Here is a 21678-nt window from a genome sequence, read left to right as displayed (position 1 = left end):
TTCTCATCACAGCGCTCCTGACTCTGGCTTCTGCTCTGTTGCCTCCTCCTCCCCATCCTCTTGCTCCTGCTCCTCCTCTCCTCTTCGCTTCTTCTTTGCAGAGGGAGCAAGTGACTTGATGCGCACAATAAATCATATCTGCAAGATTTTTTTCTCTCTCCCTTCACTCAGTCTCAGAGCTGGATCTGTTGGATTTCAGCGCTGAGGCACGGACGACAGACAGACAGCGAGTCTGAACTGGGGGATTGTTGTAAATGGGATTGAGCACAGCAAACAACGTGGGTGTTGTGCACAAGTGTTAGTGTGTGTGCGCGCGCGTGTGTGCATGTGTGAGTGTGCGTGTTGTGGTGGGGTGTGTAGGAGAAGGAGGAGAGCAGCGACATGAAACGCGTGTGTTTATACCCTCATGCGTTATGGCGTGTGTTTGATCAGTGAGTGACCAGCGGCGGCTGTGGTTCTCCATCACCTGTGTCCACGACCTTGTGTTTCCGACCGATTTTCCACTAACGAGGTTTCCATGGAGGTTCGGTGCGTCGCCTTTATTTGCACGAGGGCTGAATTTGGCTGCTGTGGCTCTCAAGATATCTCAAGATAAGCGGTAAGACACACACGCGCGCGCACACACACACACACACAATGATAATCCGAGCGCACGCTTTGCAGTTGTGGACGAGCAGTAACACAGAAAGCAAAGTGTGTTTTGGGTTGGATTTACACAGAGCTGTTTTTCATTATAAAAATACTTATTCACTCTTTAATGTAAACAGGCCTGTGTTTCAGTCTCCACTTCACCAGTTACCAATACAACACTCTTAATAATGATTGTTTTGCTGCTGTTTCCCCGCTGCAGCCAATGCCTCCACAAACTGACTGGAGTATTAATGCGGTCTATGTGTGTGTGTGTGTGTATGTGTGTGTGTGTGGCTTGTGAGACATAAAGACAGTAACTGCCACATGCAGGTCCACCCAAGGATGATGGCAATTACTATATTACTATTTTTCACACTATTTTCTCAGCAGAATATTTAGAAAATATAGAGACTTGGATAAAGTCATCACGTTGTAAACTTAAAAAAAGGGAAACATTTAAACTCCCGTCGTTCACAAACAGACGGAGGGGAAAGGGAGGTTTCTGCTGTGATTCTTCAAATGACTCCTCACTGATCTCCATTCATTTGTACAGTGAAGACCAACTAGAACCTGACCCTGAACCACAGACACAACTAAATGCCATGCCCAAAGGATTCCTGGTAAAGTTTCTGTCTTTACTTCTGCTCAAATTAACATTTCAAGCGTAATGCAACATGACCCCCTACGCTGCTGGAAGACACAAGTCTGTTTCATTTGTAATGATCAAAAAATAGTATTAAAAACAGTAATTAGATGATTCTTGATTAGATGATCAATTAGATGATTTGCCCGCAGTCATTCTCTGGTGATGATGTAGTGACTGTGATTTTCAGAATCTTTCATTCATTATCATTACTGTAATCAAGCTCACGGATGAAATCAAACACTTGTGCTGACAAATATAAGTCTTGACGTCACTGCTGAAGCCTCAGTCTACAGGTCAATTAAATTCATGGAACATTTTCTTTGGGTTTTCTTTGCGACACAAGAACTCCGTCTGCCCCTAATAAAACAGGTACGTCTTGACACTGACCAGAGTAGACCAGACCAGACACAGTCCACATGAGGCTCGTCTCAACAGGGAGCAGGTCCACAAGTCCTAACAAAAATCCATAAATATCCCAGAATTGTTCCTAAATAGGTGACAAAAATGAGGACATGCACGGATGTACAGATCCACACAGCATTTCTAATCCGACCAAAGACCTGAGCTGTTTTAGTCATTAGTCCAAAATGTTCAACAAGGACCGGTCCTGGAAAGTCATTGTTTGAACCTCCAGTCCCCTGGGAGGTACCAAACCACACTCACTCTGGCTCTTCCTCTCACTCTGTCTTTTTCTCACACACACAGACACACACACACAGACACAGTGTAAGTGCACACCATGTCATCTGGAATGTATGTGATAAATGCTGTCAGGCCTCTAAAGTGAGTACACTCCCACTCTTCCTAGCAGGGCTGTTTGTTCAAGCAGCGTGTTACTTGGATGCGGGCAGAGTGTGATGGAGGTGGTACATGTCATGATGATACTTTTTTTATTTTTTGCATCAATTAACCCAGTGGCGTTTTAGTGCAGGAATGGATACACTCCATGATTTCAGAGATTCACCCAGTTAAGCTTTCTCACCACCTTCTGTCACCACCATCGTTAGCACCATTATGTATGAATCCAAGCTGAGTGTGCGTATGGGTGTGTGTGTGTGATTGTGTGCGTGTGTGTGTATGTGAATGTGGGTGGTGGGATCCTGCTCAGCTTAGCTGGTGTTCTTGTGTGTTTTAGTGTATGTGCTCCTACAGTGTGCACATGTGAATCACTGAGCAGCCTGTTTTGTGTGACAGATTTTTTAACTCTCGTATTTTGCCATTATAAATGATGTATCAGTTCTGCATAAGAACGAAGCCGGTTGGCATTAACTGTCACATGGTGCCATTCTTTTTTTTTTTTTACAAACGCTCATTACAAATGCAAACCCTAACATGCCGAGTCGACAGTATTATAATACCCACTGTTCCCTTCACGTACCATCCCCAGTCCTGAGGTGCCAGCCGTTTGCACAGTGTGGGCCTATCTCGGAGGTATGGCATGCACGGCTATTTTTGAGGGAAAGCGTACCAATCCAATTTTGCAGACTTTGAGGGGTGGAAAAAGGGCTGAACAAACATGAAAGTCCGGGAAGAAAATCCTGGCTGAGACCCCACATGTCTGATCTGTCATCCAGGCAGCTGACAAACAATTAGACCCTCCATAAGACGTGCTCTGATGCAGGCTCACCTCAGGATTAGAGCACAAATTAGCCCCACTTTGTGGCTTATATCCTTGTAAGCAGAGTATCTGCATGTACACTGTATCTGGAGACCAGAATGCTAATCACTGTGAGAGGAGTAAAGTATGTAAGTCCAGTGTTCTCTTTAGTTTGTGTGACTTTTTTTTCCCCCAGCTCCTTGCGTTAATGTTTCTTTTTTTTATTTTTCGTAAACAAATCACTTTATTAACATGTTCGTCTTCAGGCAGGTGACACTAACGTACCGATATCTGTTTATGCCCCGCGTGTTTGAGGCTGCTTACTTAACTGCTGCATTATTGTCCCTGGTTCACCATTGTTTGTATGTATGACATTTTGTAATTGCATCATTACTCGCTCAGGCTCCCTCCGCTAGAAGCGGGCACATCACAATTTGCAACACGTGCTACGAACAGACAGACACTTGCCCTTGATTATGGACCTGGGTGGAATGGCTTCCTCATCAGGCTGTCTTGATTCATCTCAGCATGTGGTGAGACACACGCTGCTTGGATGAATCTAATTGATTGGATGGCACCCAATTTCCAGGTCCAAGGCTCCTCATGCAGCCTGAGAGAGAATCCATCCAAGTGAAGGATGAGCTAAGGTGTTGGTTGCTGCCTCAATAGGTTGGCATCAGTTTTTTTTTTCCCCCATATGCCTCTGGTATCGGCCGCAGACATCACTGCGTCCATGTTGGCCTCACCACAGGGAGCGGGGGGTCAGTGAACTGCTGGTAATGTGACCTGGGGGATGATCGGGAGGAACGAGAGATTGCATCATACCAGGAAGTTAAAAAATAATGTTGTCAAATGTTACTTTCACAATAAGAGGCCGGTGTGTTTATTCCATTAGCCATTAAATATTTACCGATGGGCAGATGCAGCCTGTGGCCAAAACAATGCAGTGGTACACAGCTTTTGAGTCTGTTGGCCGTCATGACATTGACGCTGTCTGTACTGATGCACACTTCCTGGTCTTAATACAAACCTCAGCAGGGCAGCGCCTCACTAATCCAAGAGATAGATTCTCACCAGTGTATTGGAGTACACTGTGTATGTTTGATTTGAACAGAGTTTCTGCTCTAGAAATGTACGTGCAGTTCAAGCTCTTTAACAAATAGAAGTGTCGTTCTCAAACTTACTTAGTTTATACTTAACCGTCTCCTACGCATGCAATACATCACCTACACCCGTGGTGTAATCTGTGAAGGTTTTGATGTAATGTGGTAATATCAGTTATGTTTATCCTGCCAAAATTCATGAATCGTTTTCTCACAAACCAGACTTTTAAAAAACATGTAAATATGTGGTCTGTGTGGATTTTCAGTCATCCTTCTAACGCAGTTCAGTCGAAGGCAGCTGGACTGTGTTGGTTTCATCTCTCATCCAAGAGGTTCAAAAACCAGACACAGTCCAGTTGGACCTACACGCCCTGATAATGCAATGAAATGTATAAATACAACAAATGTGATCATCCCTGGAACCTTTGCATGATATAACTCTAACTAGTGCATTACCCATGGTTTGCAGTTGTCACACTGGGTTTTGACCCATAAGGATCAGTTTGTGCTTACACAGCAGTGCTGGTTCACCATGTCATTATTTTCCTAAAATAAAAACCCTAACTGCAGAGGACAGCATGCATCTCTATTTTAAGATAAATCACATGTTGAGTATGTGCAAAATACACAATGGAGTAAGGTTATAACATCACTTCTCTTTAACAAGTGTTAGAGGCAGTCAGTTACTAGTTAATGGCCTATTAGCACGAGCCACATAGAATATTAGTGCTGCCATTTGAGTTTCATTCCAAATTGAGGCAGTGCTGTTCCCTGACCTTTTCCAAAAAGAAAAAAGAAAAAAAGAAAACCACCATTACTAAGTTTAGTCCGGACCAGAAACCCCTGGCTACAAACAGAAAACAAGTTTCTATTCTTTTAGTATGGGCCATAAAAAAGTGAAATATGGAACTTCCTTCATCTGTTTCCTACACATCAGTGCGTCTGGTTTACAATGACACACAAGAATAGCTCTGATAAGGCTCTGCCAATTCAGCACAGCATCTGCCAGGTCGCCACCACAACATGAACCACAGGGATATTGTTGTGTAAAAAAAACAAAAAAAAATCATTAATATAGACTGTCCTATGTAAAGGCTCTGGCTAGAAAGTTTGTCGTTGTCCTTGTTTTCTCATTAATTTGTATGAACACGTGCATTTAGACACATGAATGAAGTGAATGAGAAGGAACGTCTCTTGACTGTATGTATTTTACACTGCTTTTCACAGATTTACATGACCATTTACAAAACCACATTCTTCATATAGTACAGTGCTTCAGGCTCTTGTTGTGTTACTGTGGTGTTGGGCACAGACCACACACTCCTTGTTTGTTTGGTTAAATGTTGGGGCACACAGAGGGTAAACATGTAGATAATATAGTTTTCTGTTACTGCGTGCAGCTCCTAGTTCATGCAAAACCTCTTGTTTATTTACATTGTAGAATTTCCGCCCCTTCAATACCAACTCCCACTTTTGGTGCCATCTTCAGTGGCAGGATATTAAAAGTGGAATGAAAGGCTTGGTGTTTGCCAAGTCTCCTTTTTTTTATTTTATCAAAATGTTCATTCCAACAGGTCAATCTACCCTCCCTCCTTGAACAAGAGTGCCATTTCGAAGCTTATTGGATGAGATTCTCGTTTGCCCTTGGCTGCCAAAGATGACGTTGCTATGGAAACAGATGCTGCTGTTATCAATCATCGACCGCCTGGCAGGTAAACCACCTTTTTATATGAGTAATGATTCTTTCATGTTTGGACATTTACAGCTGTGAGATGATAGCTGAAGAGCAGACAATCATGTCAGTGTCAGACCTGATAGGGCGGCCCAGGTTAAAGGAACAATCCGCAGTATTGACTTCCTCGCACAGGACACGCAGTGACTCAATCAACTTCTTCACCGTACTCAACGTCGTTCACCTGCCTCCTGTTGGTACTGAATGACTCATGTTAAGGAAAACATCATCAACATAGATGATCATATTTGCTGTGATGTCCATACAACCATATACCAAAACTAGAAACTTGTCTCATGTGGCTTTGTGGTTCCTTATGTAGCGGATATCACGCCTGCTTTAAACGCAGAAGGTCCTGGGTTTGAGCCCCAGACGGACCATTTGGTTAATGGCATCTTTCCATAGCAGCCTGTCGGGGTTGAAAGAATCACACTAATAAGGGTCTAATATTATATATATGTATATTTATTTATTTTATGATGTACAAAGTTCCATTTTATCTATAAGACATGAAAAAAATAAAAATGTTGCCTTATAGATTGTTTCGACAGTGGATCGTATCATGGTCCAAGATGGAGGATGGAACCAGTGGATTTGTTCATTCCTGTGGACTCAATAGAAGAGGAAGCCACCCTGACCTGTGACGCCAAAGGAATGCCACCTCCACAGTACAGGTATGAGCATAGTTCAATGAAGGTTTGTGGAAATAATCAGATGCTTACTGTATTACTTGAGGATTTTCAAGAGTGCATCTGACTAACAAGTGGTGAATCTAATAATCTGGGGCTTCTAAAAATACCATAAATAGCAAGATGATACTTTTTTTCTTTGCCTTTCTTTTGAATTAGCTCAAGGAGCTAATTCAATAATAAAATACGAAATATATATATAAATGCCTTTCTTTTGAATTAGCTCAAGGAGGTTAACCTACATATTCCGCAGCTCAGGAACCGTCTCTTGATTTGGCTGCTCAGTTTCATCACTGAAAGCATTTTAGGAGCAATTCAGTTACGTTTAAAGAGCCTGCAAACCTGTGTCCATAAAGGGATGTAAAATCTGCATAAAATCAGTAAAAAATAGTTCATATTCTATGTATGATAATGTATGGGGAATTTACAATCCTAATATGGGTGCTGGGGCCTGTGCTTTCAGTCCATATTCCCAGTAAAAATCCATTTTAAAAATTAAAATACTGTGCAGATCGCTGCCTCTCCTTTTCATTTTCTCCAGATTAGACTGACACACATTAGTTGAGTCTGGCTCTGGTCTCATCAGATAGTATCTTGGGGACACACATGTAGCATCTTAATGATTGTCTCCTCTTATAAAGATGCTCTGAGACCAGTGCAGGTTGCTAGACACCAGTGGGCACCAGCGTGCATTGATTACAAGTGTCTTTGGTGTTCAACAATGGAATTACTGAAGCACAGACGCCATCGATGTGTCGAGCTCTACCGGTGGGGAGTACATCTTCTCATTATTTGAGGCTTTGCACATCCCTGCCTAAGACCAGGTATTTCCATGTACTGATTAAAGGTGAAATGAGCATGTTTAACGTGATATCTTGTCAAACTGGCGGTGCTAGGCTCTGCATGCCCTCAGCACCTTTCCGGCTACTCTCTTGAAGTGTAAATGGGCTCACACTGCTCCCACCCCCTTCATCTTCTCTCCTTTTTTCTCTTTCCTCCGCTGTCACTCTCCAAGATGTGAGACCTACACAGAACACATATACATGCACACACATAGAACAGAGGGGAAAAAAGCAGCACAAAAAGATTTTTTTTTTTTTACTGTGAGCTAGATGGGCATTCTTTTTATTAGTCTGTGCTGAACATAAGTCATTTAACCCCAACATGACCTGGAATTTAAAGCCTGTTGTTCTGGACTGTGAAATCCACTTTAGCAGTCCCGTTTGGCTGTGGAGAATTGTTAAGATAATGCGCTCACAAAATGAGTCTCCAGTGGGTTGTGTTACTGCTGCTGTTCTATCACAGGCCAATGATCAGAGCACTGCTGAATAGTGGACACACTTGACTTCTGGTCAAAGGAGGTAAAAACCGTGATTGAGCTGATTGTGTACAAACACAGACACACAAATGTACCTGCATCACTGCAGCCCAAAGATCTCCCAGTCTCTAGACTGTAAAACATATTATTACTAATAATATATTAATATGTTAAAAGGCCACGCTTCTGATGTATCTTCTATGTGTATGTTCAATGTATGTTGCCATTGAGCGTCAACACTAGCTTCATTTTCTGCCCTGGTGCTGGTGTTAAGTAGCCTTTTAAAAGCACTGTTTTTTTCCTAAAGAAACACGTAATAAATATACATTTCAATATGAGTAATTGTAACTAGATAGAACAGACACATTAAACGGCTCTGCTTTGTGTTCCTCTACACTTTATAGTGGCCTGTTGCTCACAGAATCGGAAAAAACGACCCTCGACAGCAATCTGGCTAAAAATAGCTGCGTTATCCTGTGGAGGTTTTAAATTCTAACCACAATGTTCCAAAGAAAATACATTTAAACCAAATATTAACAGGAACCACTCATTTATTATTGACACGATTATCCTCATCTTAGAAATATCACATTTGTGTTTCACAGCACAAAAGATTGAGATTTCCTATGTAGCATGGTCAGCCTCCTCCAGGGCTAAACTTGGTTAAGCTAACCCTGTTAGCTTCTCCGTTCTGCTTTAATACTTTGGCCTTTTTTTATCTTACCCTAAACTTGCTCAGTACTCTTTCAATTTAAAAAAAAGTATATATTTATTGCCACCAAAAGTGGCTGAAAAACATGAAATGAGACTCAGCTCAAGTCTTTTCCTGCAGAATAAAGAGAATTGTTTTTAATAATTTAAATATGTCAGTGCTTTACACTTTCTTGTAGGTGATTCCTTTATTTCTTGACACAATCTGGACCACTTCGTGGGTAATTTTTTACTCCTCTGCTGCAGTAAGTGTGGATTTAATGAAAGCAGAAAAAAAAAGGAGTGTGAAAGTCTTCTTCTGTTGCATCATCTAACTGTTACTTTTTTCCCAAGTGCCAATCTCTTGTCCTAATGAGGAGTCAGAGGTGGAATAAGGTCACATTAGGGAAATTTAATGTGACAGAGAAAAAGTAACTGTGTTAAGACTTATGGTAATGACCGGGATCCTTCCTAAATCTTTGATCCTCTGTTTACCTTAAATAGCAGAAGACACTTTTGTGTTTGATAGTCTTAGATTAAACTTTAATGATCCCTGCGGAAGGAAAGGGTGAAGCTGCTGCAAGAAGTAATTGTGCGGAAAAAAAAGAGTAAAGCATAATAAATAAGAGAAAAAACACAATGTGCAGAAGAGTAGCTCATTTTAAAGACCAGTCTCCTCAGAACATGTGAGCTAAATAATAAATACGAATGAGAGGTGCAAAAATATTAAGACTACCATTAGAATTCAGGAAAGGAAAATATGCTGCGAAGATGACATGGAAAAAGAACATTGAAAGAATAAAAACATGTGTATATAATTCCATAACCTGCTTTTCATATAAGCCATATTACATATATACTGTGTATATATATATATATATATATGTATACATATATATATGTACTGTACATTAGGCATAAGGGATAACTGTACAATTTAAGCTGAGTAAGACTTAACTCCTTATTCTTAACGCAATAAAAATACAATGTTTAATTTGGTAAAGTACTGGAGCCTTTTATTAATCAGCCAAATGGACAAAGAAAGGACTTTTATTGTTTTTACTCTTTAGCGAATCACTGATTTTGAATTGTTAAACACCTGATTTTTATGAAACTAAGGCCTTTAATTTTTTCGGGTGAATGGGCCATACCTATTATGGCAGTAGTAAAATATTAAGGCCGTTATTGCAATAAAACATCTCAAATTTTATAATCTCTACTTTCCCAGCCTTTTTATGTTTGTTTGTTTTTTTTGGGACATTTTTATTCAAGGATGTGGACTGCAGGCAGGCCACACCAGGACATGCACTGTTTTATCATAGTTACATCTGTTTATCTATTCTATTTGATTAAAGCCTTGTGAGATTGACCTCAGTACAGGTTTCAGCTTTTATTGCATTCAACTCTTAATGGTCGATACCTTTGGTCCTCTGGGGTCAACATGGCCCAACCTGTTTACATTGTTTTTATGTACATAACATAAATATTGTCAAATCAATTCTGTATTATAGTTTTAATCCAACTTCAATTCAATGCAACACCACAAATGTCCACCCCTTGTTTTCGAAAAGTGATGCTAAAAAGACTTTGTTTAAGTAAACTACAAAACTACAAAACCTATAGGTGGAAATTCATTTGAGCTCATAATGACCATGAGGACAACACATGGGTTCCTCCTGTTGTAGAAATTGGGTTTGTACGAATATACCGGTTGTGTAGCGTGTCACTAAAATGTGATTGTGTTGGTATAGAATGAGTTGTGCTCACCATTCAGCTCCCGTCTAACAGTCTTGAATATGAGAATAAAACCGTTGACTGGGTTTTGCCGTGGACTGATGGTGTCGTTGCCCTCACAGATGGTCACTGAATGGGACTCTCATCAATCTGGGCCAGGATCGCCACCGGCGTCTGTCTGGGGGCAACCTCATTATAAGCGGTCTGGACCGCCACCAGGACGCAGGGATGTACCAGTGTATGGCTTACAACACAGTTGGTGCTGTGCTCAGCAGGAGAGCAAGTCTACAGTTTGCCTGTAAGTCACAACAACATCAACAGGTTTTGAATACACTCTGGAAAGAGGGTTATTATTTGTAAAGATTTATAAGAAAACAACTTTTGTGATGATAGAATTGATGTGAAATGTGAAACTGAAGACTAAAAACTAAGAATGACTTTTTTAACTTGTGTTGCTTGATCAAAAGTTTCTGGTTTTATATTTGGGGCTATTGATGTTTTACCATTTTTTTTATGAATAACTGCAGATTTGCAGATCTTTGGTGTGGTAGACAAGCTTTTAAGAGATGCACTGCTGAGATTAGTGCCCAAAATACTGACTAATGAGGTTCCAAAAAAACACAAACATCACGAGTCTTTGTAGAAATCATCTTTTTGTATAATTAGGTTGGCTATTTTCAGTTTTTCTCCAGATACAAATTGTTCCTTTTGGAAAATGACTACAGAAAAGTCCGTCTAATATACAGCCTATCTAGAAACCCAGTAAATAACGGACTGGCGTCTATATGTAATAATAATATTCATATGCTTTATATTTAATTTAAGAAAAGGTCGGACATTTTCCATTTTCTAATCAGATCTGAAACACCCAGCATGTGTTTGGCAGGGCTTTAACCTCAGGTCAAACGCTTGACGCTCTCCAGACCGGCCTCACCGAGCCCACGGCTGACAGGCTGACTGACACAGTCACCAAACGGACTGGGAGCTGTGGACTGTGGATCGATTAATATTGTAGAGGATAATCACTGAATTGAATTGAAATAAGTCTTGACGTGTTCTACAAGCCGCAGAAAAGATGCTTCTTTTTCTGAATTAATAATTCCATATTTTATTAGTATAAACTATTTATATTATTGATATATTTATTAGTCAGTATAAACCTACCTGCTGTTCTTTGTGCTTCTGTTCCAGCAAAATGCAGAAAAAAAGCAATGTAGGAATGTTGATTAATATCAATTATTCATGATTAAACACGATTAAGTACAATTAATTGTTATTAATCCACAGCTTACCTGTGATGAATCAGCTTAAAAAAAGTAATTGTTTGACAGCCCTAGTAAATAACAAACCAGGATTTGACAGTTGATTTTAGACATCAACTTTAGTTTGACACTATCATATCCTGATAAACAGAAAATTATTTAATATCAACATAAGAATGAATGCATTATATTTGTTAGCAGCTTCTGCCTCACAGCAGCTAAGCACTGCTTTGTTTAATCATCTACTTATATTTAACTGTAAATGAAGACGATGAAGAATAGCATTGGCTCGTCCCTCCATCAGGGGTCACTGGAGCATCAGTCAATAATGTTCTGACAGAGTTTTTATACCAGATGTCCTTCCTGATGCAAGCCAACTGGGGATTTAGGGACGAGATGGATGATTGTATTTTTTATAATAGGTCTTTGAACACTGGCAGGTTTTTTTTGTTGTTTTTTTTACTTTTACAACTACAACTGCACCGTGCTGCTGTGACACTGAATTCTCTATTTCTTGGATCGATACACTACATCTATCCATGTATAATTTCCAAATGCCGTCCTGTGCACTTTCTTTACATGATATTTGCCAAGTTGGCAAAAAGCTTCTCAACATTTGGGGGGGACGGGACAGTGAAGGCACAAAATAAAAAAAAAAGTAAAAAAAGTAAAAAGAGATAAATCACTGTCTAATGATTGACGGTTCTCCTATCACTATATTATATCCTGTCACATCAGGCAGACTCAGCTACAGCCTCACAGTGTCAGTCGGCTTCAAATCTAAAATAAGATCTCATGTCTTATTTATGACCTGCCTTGACGTTTTTGCACTTTATTTTGGTCAAACACTTTACAGAGAACCATAAAAGAGAATCTCTTTTGTCGTCCCGTCTTCTTCTTTCTTTCAGGCTCAGTAGATGTGCAAATCTCATGGCAGTTTCCTTATAGACTCTCTCTAGCTGAAAGCTTTCACTCCGCTCTGCTCCACTCTGATACGTATGTGTGATCCTTGGGGGATATTTCTCCCCCCTTTTTCTTTCTTTCTCTTTTTTTCCTCCTCCCTCCTCAGACTTAGATCATTTCAAAGTTCACACCAGAAGTGCAGTGTCGGTCCGGGAGGGACAGGGAGTGGTGTTACTCTGTGGAACTCCTACGTCTTCTGGAGGTAATCTACGTCCCCCGGGTGTCTGGACATGACTGCTAAATAAACTTTATAATTATACATCACTGTTTTAATCAATTCTATTGTTTCTTTGTTTCTTTTTTTTTATTTATCCTAGACCTTACTTATGCATGGGTCTTCAATGAGTACCCCTACTTTGTTCAGCAAGACAATCGGCGTTTCGTCTCACAGCAGACGGGAAACCTTTACATCGCCAAGGTTGAAGCCTCTGATGTGGGCAACTACACATGTGTGGTGACGAACAGTGTCACAAAGGGCAAAGTTCACAGTTCGCCCACGTCTCTGATCCTCAGGACCGACGGTGAGTCACAGTCGGGGGCCGTGATGTGACAAGTGTCCCTTTCAGCCTTACTCACATTAAGGACACGTCCTTGCGAGACATTTCTCATCATCATCACACACTGGCGTAAGTGCTCTTTGTCCCGTCGTGCCTCTCTGTAGGTGAGTCACCCACAATGTCCTAGGAAGTAAATAGTTGCTCCTGAATGTAGGCCACCAGACAAAGCAGCCAAATCTCCTCTCTGCTGACTCGGCTTTTCTACCATTTACATCCCCTTTAAAAGCTTTCACTGCGCTTTCGCATGAATTCTCAGGTTGCTCCGCGGCGCCCTGTTGTTCCATTCTCTGCCGTGCTTTCATAGAATAAAGGTTGAATAAAGATTGCATTTGGAATGAATTAAACATAAGACATACATCACTGGACCATTACATTGAGTGTTCTGGTGGCTCAACCAGTTAGTTCCCACTCAGTGTTACTGTACACGCCGCGGCATAAATTTAAATCCCTTTGCATCATTTTTCTGATCTGGGATTTGCCTGTCTTCCCTGAATAATGATCTATACAATAAAACACCAGAGGTTCCTAACTGCCCACCCAAGCTTTGAAATAATAGATAAAAAGCCAGAGTAGCGTTTGCAAAACATGATTTCACACGTCGTCTTTCTACTCCGGCAGGAAGAGATTTAAATTATTTGAGGCTGATGTTACGCTACGTCCCGGCGACCGCACACTAAAGCGAGCTAGCACTCAGACTTCACCCATGAGAGAATGTTTGTTCATGTGTCTTTTTCTGTTTCCCCTCAGTTAGTTCACTGTTGTTTGCTCAATAATGTAAGTGCCATACTACTTGTACGCCATGCATAATGGAACATTGAACAAGTTCTTGTGCTTACTCTACATAGGAGTGATGGGTGAATACGAGCCAAAAATAGAAGTTAATTTCCCAGACAATGTACTCGCCGCCAAAGGATCAACAGTTACACTGGAGTGTTTTGCCCTTGGAAAGTAAGCTGAATTCCTTGAAGCATGATTTCAATCTTCGGCTGATTTACATTCCAGACAAAGCTCACCAGGATTTTTATATAATAAAGTTACTGTCTGAAAGTTAATGTGTCAGGGTTTTTTTGGGGTGTTTCAGATGGGAAATGTTAAAAATGATTTGTCACCTCCTCTGTCTCTTCCAGTCCTGTTCCTGAGATAACATGGAAGAGGGCTAATGGCATACCTTTCCCCAGTAAAGTCAAAATGAAGTATTCCAACGCTGTGCTGGAGATTCCCAGCTTCCAGCAGGATGACGCCGGCGGATACGAGTGCTTGGCCGAAAACAAGATGGGAAAAAACACCGCCACTGGTCGGCTGGTGTTCTATGGTAGTGTATCCTTTATTTCTGTTTAAAAAATGGTCACGACATTTGTTATACACAATGTGGACTGTATGAGACGTATGCTTCAGGCAAATGTTTGTATATTTTCATATTACTGCTCTGAATATACGGCTCTGAATGGATACAATCACTGGTTGCCAAAGTGTGAGGTGGTATATATAAATATATTATATAGTATATAAATAAGTATCTATATAATGTATATAAAAATATAGTAAAGATATATGTATACATTTACTGCTGTTATTGTTTATTTACTTTTCCCACACTTCAGACATTTTCTGGCTTTTAGTCTCTTTCCTTCCTGTCGTTAGTAGCGATGCTGACATCATGAGCCAACGGCCTCCGAGTGAAATATAACAGACCCAGAACCAATTAACGACAGCAAAATTAATGAAACGAACACTCAATTCCGGAAAGTTGTAATCAAATACTTTTCTTAATTGCATTTGCAATGATTTGTAACGTCATTTTCTTCCTTTAATGGCAGGGAGTATTGTAGGAATTACAGCACGTTTTGAGGGGGGGGGGGGCTCTCTACAGCAGGGGAGTCTGTAGAAGTCTGTAGAGTAAACACTGGATTAGATCAAAGGTCTCAGTCTTTTCACTCCATGCCCTCACTCTCCATCATCAGTTCAGAAATTTAAATTATGAAATATCCTACAAATGATCTTTGGTTATGACCAAAAAGTGGATCCAGAAATGCCCCGTCATGTCTTTAAATTCTCCATTGGTGAGAAATGATCGATTTCCATTGTGTTCCTTTTCAGAAAATAAGGAAAAAGTATTAGTGCCATCTGTATAAGCAGCGCCGGTGTGGAGATGGTCTTTGGTTAATAACAGGTGTAACCAAACGATTGTGTCTGCAGAAGAAAAAGTTAACATTCAGGGAAATTGCACTTAAGCACTTTTGGCCTTCACTGGATCCAGCCGAGGCGGGAGGAGAGTTACAGAGTGGTAATTAAATTATTCCATTCACTTTAAAGGCTGCGATGTATTCACAGCAGGTTAAATGAAGACCTTAAGTCTTTACTTCATCCATTTTCCAATCAAATGAAGAAGTGTTTCTGCTTTAACTCTTCGACCGCTGATACATTTTTGGACTCTTGACTTGTTTTTTTTCCCCCTGCATTTGTCAGAGGGAGAGTGACACTTGTGAAAATTGGAGCTGATGGCATGTACAGTGTCAGAGAAGTGAGCTGTTTTGTTATTATGAGCACATCTTCCTTCCCCCTGAAATTCCTGAAAAGCTGTCAATATGTGAGAGGCAGGCTGCAGGCAGACAGGACCCGGATTGGAAATCGACAGAGGTTGTGTTTATTATGGACCAGAATTATTATGACAGGTGGAGGTGAGCGGTGATGGAGTGCTCGCGTCCCTCGCCGTGAGAGCTTCCTGCTTGGTGCTGCAATGTTTCATTCTAATCTTGAGTTGCCATGGGGTGCTGACACGTTTAAGTGATGAAACTGGAAGACACACCCCACATCCACTCCCCTGCTCTCTGTTAGTTTTCAAGACACAGCCCATTTTTGTTACACTATCTGATTTTCATTGATTCGAGCTGTCAAGATTAAATGAGATCTGCGCGCCTGCTCCTTGTCAAATATGTCACTTGAGTGTATTTTCTGTGTCTGAAGCCAAGCCCCAGTGGATCCAGACCATGAAGGACACGGCCCTGGCCATAGAGGAGAGATTGTACTGGGAGTGTCGAGCCAGCGGGAAGCCCAAACCCTCTTACATGTGGCTGAGGAACGGGCAGCAGCTTCTCTCAGAGGTAAATTATAAGTCGTCCTCCGCCAGCGGCCACTGTTTCATTTTTAAAAGCTTAATCTTCAGCCTGAGCTCATCCTTTCATTTTAGAGAGGCTGGCATCAAACACGTTGCTGTTTCCTAAGTGCAGTTGAGAGAGATGAGGGGAGAGGGTGAACATCTTTCTGAGGTGTGCCGTGATGAGGCACGAGTGTAACTGTCTCTTATTCTTCTCTGCCTTGGCAGAGTACACACTCCCAGAAGATTGGTCCATTTCATCTGAATGAAGTCTGTGCTTGTTTTTCATTATTCCTGGTGCATATTTAAGCTCCTCCATGTTCAGGACAAACAGGCTTTTGTGAGACATGCTGTAGTGGATATAAGAGCACTCCTCTCTGCAGACCACCACGAGTGCACGTAGTCCGGTGTTGTTTGGAAAAACCCAGCTTCACTCTTGTGTACACTCTACAGCAGGTAACTGCTGAGTTGTCTTTTCTTTGTCAACAGTGCTCAGAGCGTTGTGCAGATTAATGCTCTTTGAACCTGAATGCATCGCCTCTGATGTTGTTATTTGTAGGTGTAGCTTGCAGCGTCGTCGACGCAAAACCTCCACCAAAGAGATTGTTCAAGAGTTCTTTTACTCACTTTAATTGGCCGTGAGGTTGATATGGTGATCGCTGTCATGCAGTGACACTGCCCTCTGCTGTCGTTTTTGCTTTCTCCTCAACTAATAGTGAGTGAATGAGAGGTTTTTGTGCTGAAACAAGTGGGAATTAACCCAGTGTGTAGCAGAAATAAAACTACTGGTCCGTCAGCTATTGTTAGATCCCATAATTAATTGACATTCCCAATGAAAAAAACTCTACTTTTCAGCAGCACCCTCCTCTCATGAATCAGAACCTGTTCGATGCCGTCTGTCAGTACAGACACAGAACACTGAGATTTCTCCAGACTTTACCTTTAAAAAAGAGAAGACGTTCCTAAATGTCACGTCTCAATCTGGTTTTAAGGCATCTGTAAATACCATCCTATTTTGAATGTTATCAGTTCTTTGTTGGTGGAAATGCTGCCGCATACAATCAGTTTTAATTATTTTTATTTTCACCAACTTGGTGTAAAAAGCTGAGCAGATTAATGGTGGGAAATTAATTAAAGGGCCTTAATTTAAATTGATTTATATGTTGTTGCCCCATGCCATATATTTACATCCAACCACACATTCATCAATCAACAAGATTTGTATTATGTTGGACAAGCGAGGAAATAAACACAGAAAAAAAACAATCCAATTTTCATTTATTAAACCCAATTTTTTTTTTTCACCCATATTTCTGTGTGTTTTTTGTTTTTGTTTGATTTCCTACTTCTCCACGTAGACACGGATTGGCTGAGGTTCTGTGGACAACATCTAACGATCCCATCATCGTAAAAACTAAAGTGTGTTTTGTCCTCTGGCTGCTTCATGCTCCGCCACATAATCCTGATTTGATCCACACTTATTGACAGACCCTCTGACCCAATCGAATGTGCATCGAGCTTGGTAGAAGTGCGCTGAGTGAGGCAAAAGCTACCTTTAAGTCCGCACCAATAATTGCTTTCTTTCAACCTTGTTTCTTCACAGGACAGGATCCGCGTGGAAGACGGCGTCCTGTCAGTGTCGGCGCTGACGCTATCTGACGCCGGCATGTACCAGTGCGTGGCCGAGAATAAACATGGTGTCATATATTTCGCCGCGGAGCTGATGGTTTTAGGTAGGATGGCATTTATCCATCACTTCAGTCCTCAAATCTTTGTTGGCAAAGATTCTTAAAGGTCATCCTGCTGCCATTTGTAAAGGTTGTGGATTACTGGATAATGGGGTCAGCGAGAATCCTTTTGTAGGGTCAGAAACATTTAAAATATATATATATAGATATCTTTCTTTTTGCATTACATGAGGGTTTGATGATTCCATTGAATTTTCACTTTTTAACAACAAATATTGTAAAATAATGGTAAAAAGATAGGACCAGAACAATTATTGCTGTTGTTTAGTAGGGACACTTACTGTGACGCACATCACTCTGGAATCATGAGCTCAGAGGAGAGGAGGTGTGAAAGTGTGGAAAAAAACAGAACATTTTTATGTAGACTATCAATGTAGCTTTATATAAACTTTTATATCTGTATATATACATTTTTATATCTCGTTACATTACACTTTTTGTGATTGTTGTTTCTGCCAGTTTTGAATTGAAGGACAGAAAGTCATTTTCAAGCATTTCAGACTTTTTTGTAGCCTATTCAAATATAAATTTAATCCTTTTCAAAACATAATCAGTAGCTGCAGCTCTAAAAATACTGCTTGGGAATTCCCTGCTGTTGATAAATCACCATCATATGTTAAGAATTCAATTTTATCTTAGCTCTGTGAAATATGCTGCAGCCTTGTGTTAGAGTCTGTTTTTTAGTTTTTAGCTTATTTTTTAAAATTTTCATTTCTTTTCAGCTTCTGCTCCAGACTTCACAGGGAACCTCCTCAGAGCCTTGCTCAAAGCCAAGGCAGGAACCACAGTGACTTTGGAGTGCAAACCGCAGGCCTATCCCATTGCCAGCATCTTGTGGAAGAAAGGAAACCTTCCCATCCACACCAACGACAGGCAAGGCTTCGTTCTCCGTTGTAAATTATTCACTTGAAGATGGCGATCTGCAGACACGCTCAGACCTACAGCTAATGATAAAGAAGGATTCCTGGTGCACTACAGACGTGCTTCATTTCTTTGTTTGTGCTCTGGTTCAGGATCACACTTTCCCCAGATGGAACGCTGAGGCTCGCCAACGTGAGCAAGTCTGATGCCGGCAGTTACACATGCTTCGCTAGGAATAGATTTGGCATGTCAAGTACAACAGGAAGGCTCCTTGTTACCGGTAAGCTCCAATATTCAACGGCAGAAGTTTTTTGCGCCCAAAGTTGTAAGCTGGATTTATGGCTCAGTTGGAAGTGAGAGCCGCTGTTTGCAGGGACTCCAGTCAATAAGAGCCGGCAGTTTGGGAGGGTTTTGTGAAAAACCCGTGTTTGTTTACTCAGAAAAACAGAAAATTCCCCTTTCTTTTATTTCAGGAATGGAAGTAAATCAAACCTGAGCAGAGATTATTCTCACCTCCTGGGGATCGTACTCTGTTTTTTGTATATACATTTTCTCCTTTGTCTTCTGGTGATCTGTTTCATTTCCTATTCTTAATTAAGTGTTTTAAATTCTTTCCAAAAGACAACAATTTGGTTAAATTAAGTCTGCTAAGAGGTCTATAAAACACTTTTATTTTAGCCCTAATGATAACCTTTATATGTATTGTAGAGTGCACAGTTCCCCAATTTGCAGAACAAATCACCACATAAACACCTGAAATGACAAGCATCCCAATTATTATTTAATCTTCTTTATTTGCTTCAAATGTGAGAAAAACAAAACTGTATTAAATTTCTCGATTTCTTTGTGCTTCAGCACTTAATTTCCCCTGTGGATGTTCCCTAATCTCTTTATCTGTCCTTCTTTTACAAAAATGTTGCTTCTTCTGCATCTTCATCGCTGCCAGCCTAAAACATATGGCATTAAATCCTGTATCAATTAGAATAAACTGGGATTCACACTGATAATGTTCGACCCGTGTCTCTTTCCACCACAGAGCAGGTAAATGACGTCGGGCTTCTCGTCGATGTCACACAACAACGACAGACGAAGCTTTGTGTTTCCAGACAACATGTCAGCGTCAGTCGACACGCTGACATATCGTGACTAAGCTAGCAGGAAATTGCGAGTCTTCTAAAAAAAAACTATTCAAATTGAGGCAGAATTATCTTCATTTTAAAGCGACTTAAATACGTCAGCGTGATGACTGATCTCTTCCAGTATTCTTCCACCACAGGCTACAACAGAGGAAGCAGCGTCCATTTAGGTTTTACGGTCTATGACTGAGACTGTATTGATTTTCAGAGTGGTAGAACTCACTTACTTAAATCAGTTGTTCTGAAACTATAAACACTGCGTTTGTTGAACTTCTATCCTGACACACACCTCGGGTGGATAGGAGACATAAACAAAAGTTTTTTGTCTTTTCCAAGAGTGTGTCCAAACTCTATGCTTCAGGGACCTGAGGTGAAGTCTGTGACACAGTTAAGCAAAACCCTTGTCTACAGTGTGTGTGCGTGTGTGTTTTGTTTGCTTGAGCTCAACTGAGGGGTGAAAAATACACTCCTTCAGTTTAATTTTATATTTAGTTGTTTGGTGCAGGTGCCTTTTGTTGCAGCTGCAAACTGGAAGAGGTTTTAGAGCAAAATACTCTTTTTTACTCTCTTTTTTTTTTTTAATCATACAAACCATACAACCAAACATCCAATTTAGAGCGACAAATACAAAGCACTGAGGGAAAGCAAAGACAACATTAGAGTGAAGCTTTTTCCGATGCCGCTGTTGAATTGGGCGCCGTAGTTAAGGGCTGTCTGAGATTCCTATTGGTTTCATTAATGTGGAGAAGGCTTTTGTTTACCTCTGATCATTCCTGATCTATATTTTCTACTGGAACAGTTTCACATTGACGGGCAGTGTTTGAAAAGTATGAGAGAATTCAGACTCACCATCTTCAGCAGTGTGAGGTTGGGCACTGTGGAGTCATGCCCCTCATTTTGGTTCTGAGTGAATGTAGGATTCCATCACGTGAAGCTTCATCTGATCCACAGTGGGTTATAATTGCTGTCAGCACATCAGCCCATGCAGATCTTGCCTGTGAGGACATTATTCCACTTTGATGGGACCATCTGTCTCATGTAGCAGATAATATCAGGCCACCTTTTCAACTTTTATGTTTCCCTAAATGCATTCTTGTGTTCCAGTGAGTGCCGTATCACTTGATGCTAAGCTTTGAAAAAAAATAAAAAGAAGAGGCAGAAAAAAAATCAGGCTGCGATTGCTCATCTCCCTCACAGTCAAATGTCTTATTATCTGTCATAGACTGGCAGGCTGCCCCCACCACAGACATGACTCCCACTTACAATGTGTGTGCGTGTGTGTGTTTTTCATTCCAAACCAGATCCAACCAGAATCCTCCAGGGGCCCACAGACATGGAGATAATTGTGGGCGAGAGCATCGTGTTACCCTGTCAGGTGGCCAGTGACCCTGTACTGGACGTTTCGTTCTCCTGGGCCTTCAATGGACACCTCATCGCCAGAGGAGACGGTCACTTTGAGTTCGTGGGTGGGGTGAGTGATCCAACACCCTGGTTTTTCAGCAAGTGTGAATGAGCAGTTGGCGCCTCTCTACCGTCCTTCATCATTTTTTCCCCAGCCAGTTGAACGTGACATTGTAGTATTTCTTGGAGAGCCCGGCGGTGGCTGATTTTCACTGAATGTGGCACGAATTTATGCTTTTGCAGTTTCTTCTTGGAGCTGTGCAGATCTTTTCTGGAAGCAGGTTGTGTTTCCTCATTCAAACCGTCCAAATGTACGTTTGTGAACGAACATGAGGTATTTTCTGTCAAAAATATGCTTCCTACATAAGAATCACAAGGCGAGTTATATGTTGGTCCCTCAGCCACTGTGACAGGTTGTCATCATTTTCGAGTGCACCTCTTTTCTCTCTTCTCACTCTCTCTCTCTCTGCGGCTCAGCCTTATGAAGTAATCTATTTTTTAATACCTGGCCTGGTCT

At 41.0% G+C, this 21678-nt stretch overlaps 1 protein-coding gene across 1 annotated transcript in view; it reads left to right on the top strand.

The window, feature by feature from the left end:
* The first annotated feature begins 1033 nt into the window (after positions 1 to 1033).
* The window catches only part of cntn3a.2 (contactin 3a, tandem duplicate 2), a 37490-nt gene continuing 16845 nt past the window's right edge, over positions 1034 to 21678 (top strand). The window contains exons 1-12 of the mRNA XM_025059298.1: positions 1034 to 5688; positions 6247 to 6382; positions 10262 to 10437; positions 12471 to 12566; positions 12682 to 12885; positions 13767 to 13869; positions 14049 to 14233; positions 15886 to 16022; positions 17619 to 17748; positions 18486 to 18636; positions 18777 to 18904; positions 21062 to 21231. Coding sequence (XP_024915066.1) covers positions 5634 to 5688; positions 6247 to 6382; positions 10262 to 10437; positions 12471 to 12566; positions 12682 to 12885; positions 13767 to 13869; positions 14049 to 14233; positions 15886 to 16022; positions 17619 to 17748; positions 18486 to 18636; positions 18777 to 18904; positions 21062 to 21231 — 1671 coding nt within the window. The 5' untranslated portion in view covers positions 1034 to 5633. The remainder of the gene's footprint in view (positions 5689 to 6246; positions 6383 to 10261; positions 10438 to 12470; positions 12567 to 12681; positions 12886 to 13766; positions 13870 to 14048; positions 14234 to 15885; positions 16023 to 17618; positions 17749 to 18485; positions 18637 to 18776; positions 18905 to 21061; positions 21232 to 21678) is intronic.

Source organism: Cynoglossus semilaevis, chromosome 10, assembly GCF_000523025.1.
Source record: "Cynoglossus semilaevis isolate Cse_v1.0 chromosome 10, Cse_v1.0, whole genome shotgun sequence".
NCBI lineage: Eukaryota > Metazoa > Chordata > Actinopteri > Pleuronectiformes > Cynoglossidae > Cynoglossus > Cynoglossus semilaevis.
The sequence above is the reverse complement of the archived record's forward strand: the minus strand, read 5'-3'. Positions and strand labels throughout refer to the sequence as shown.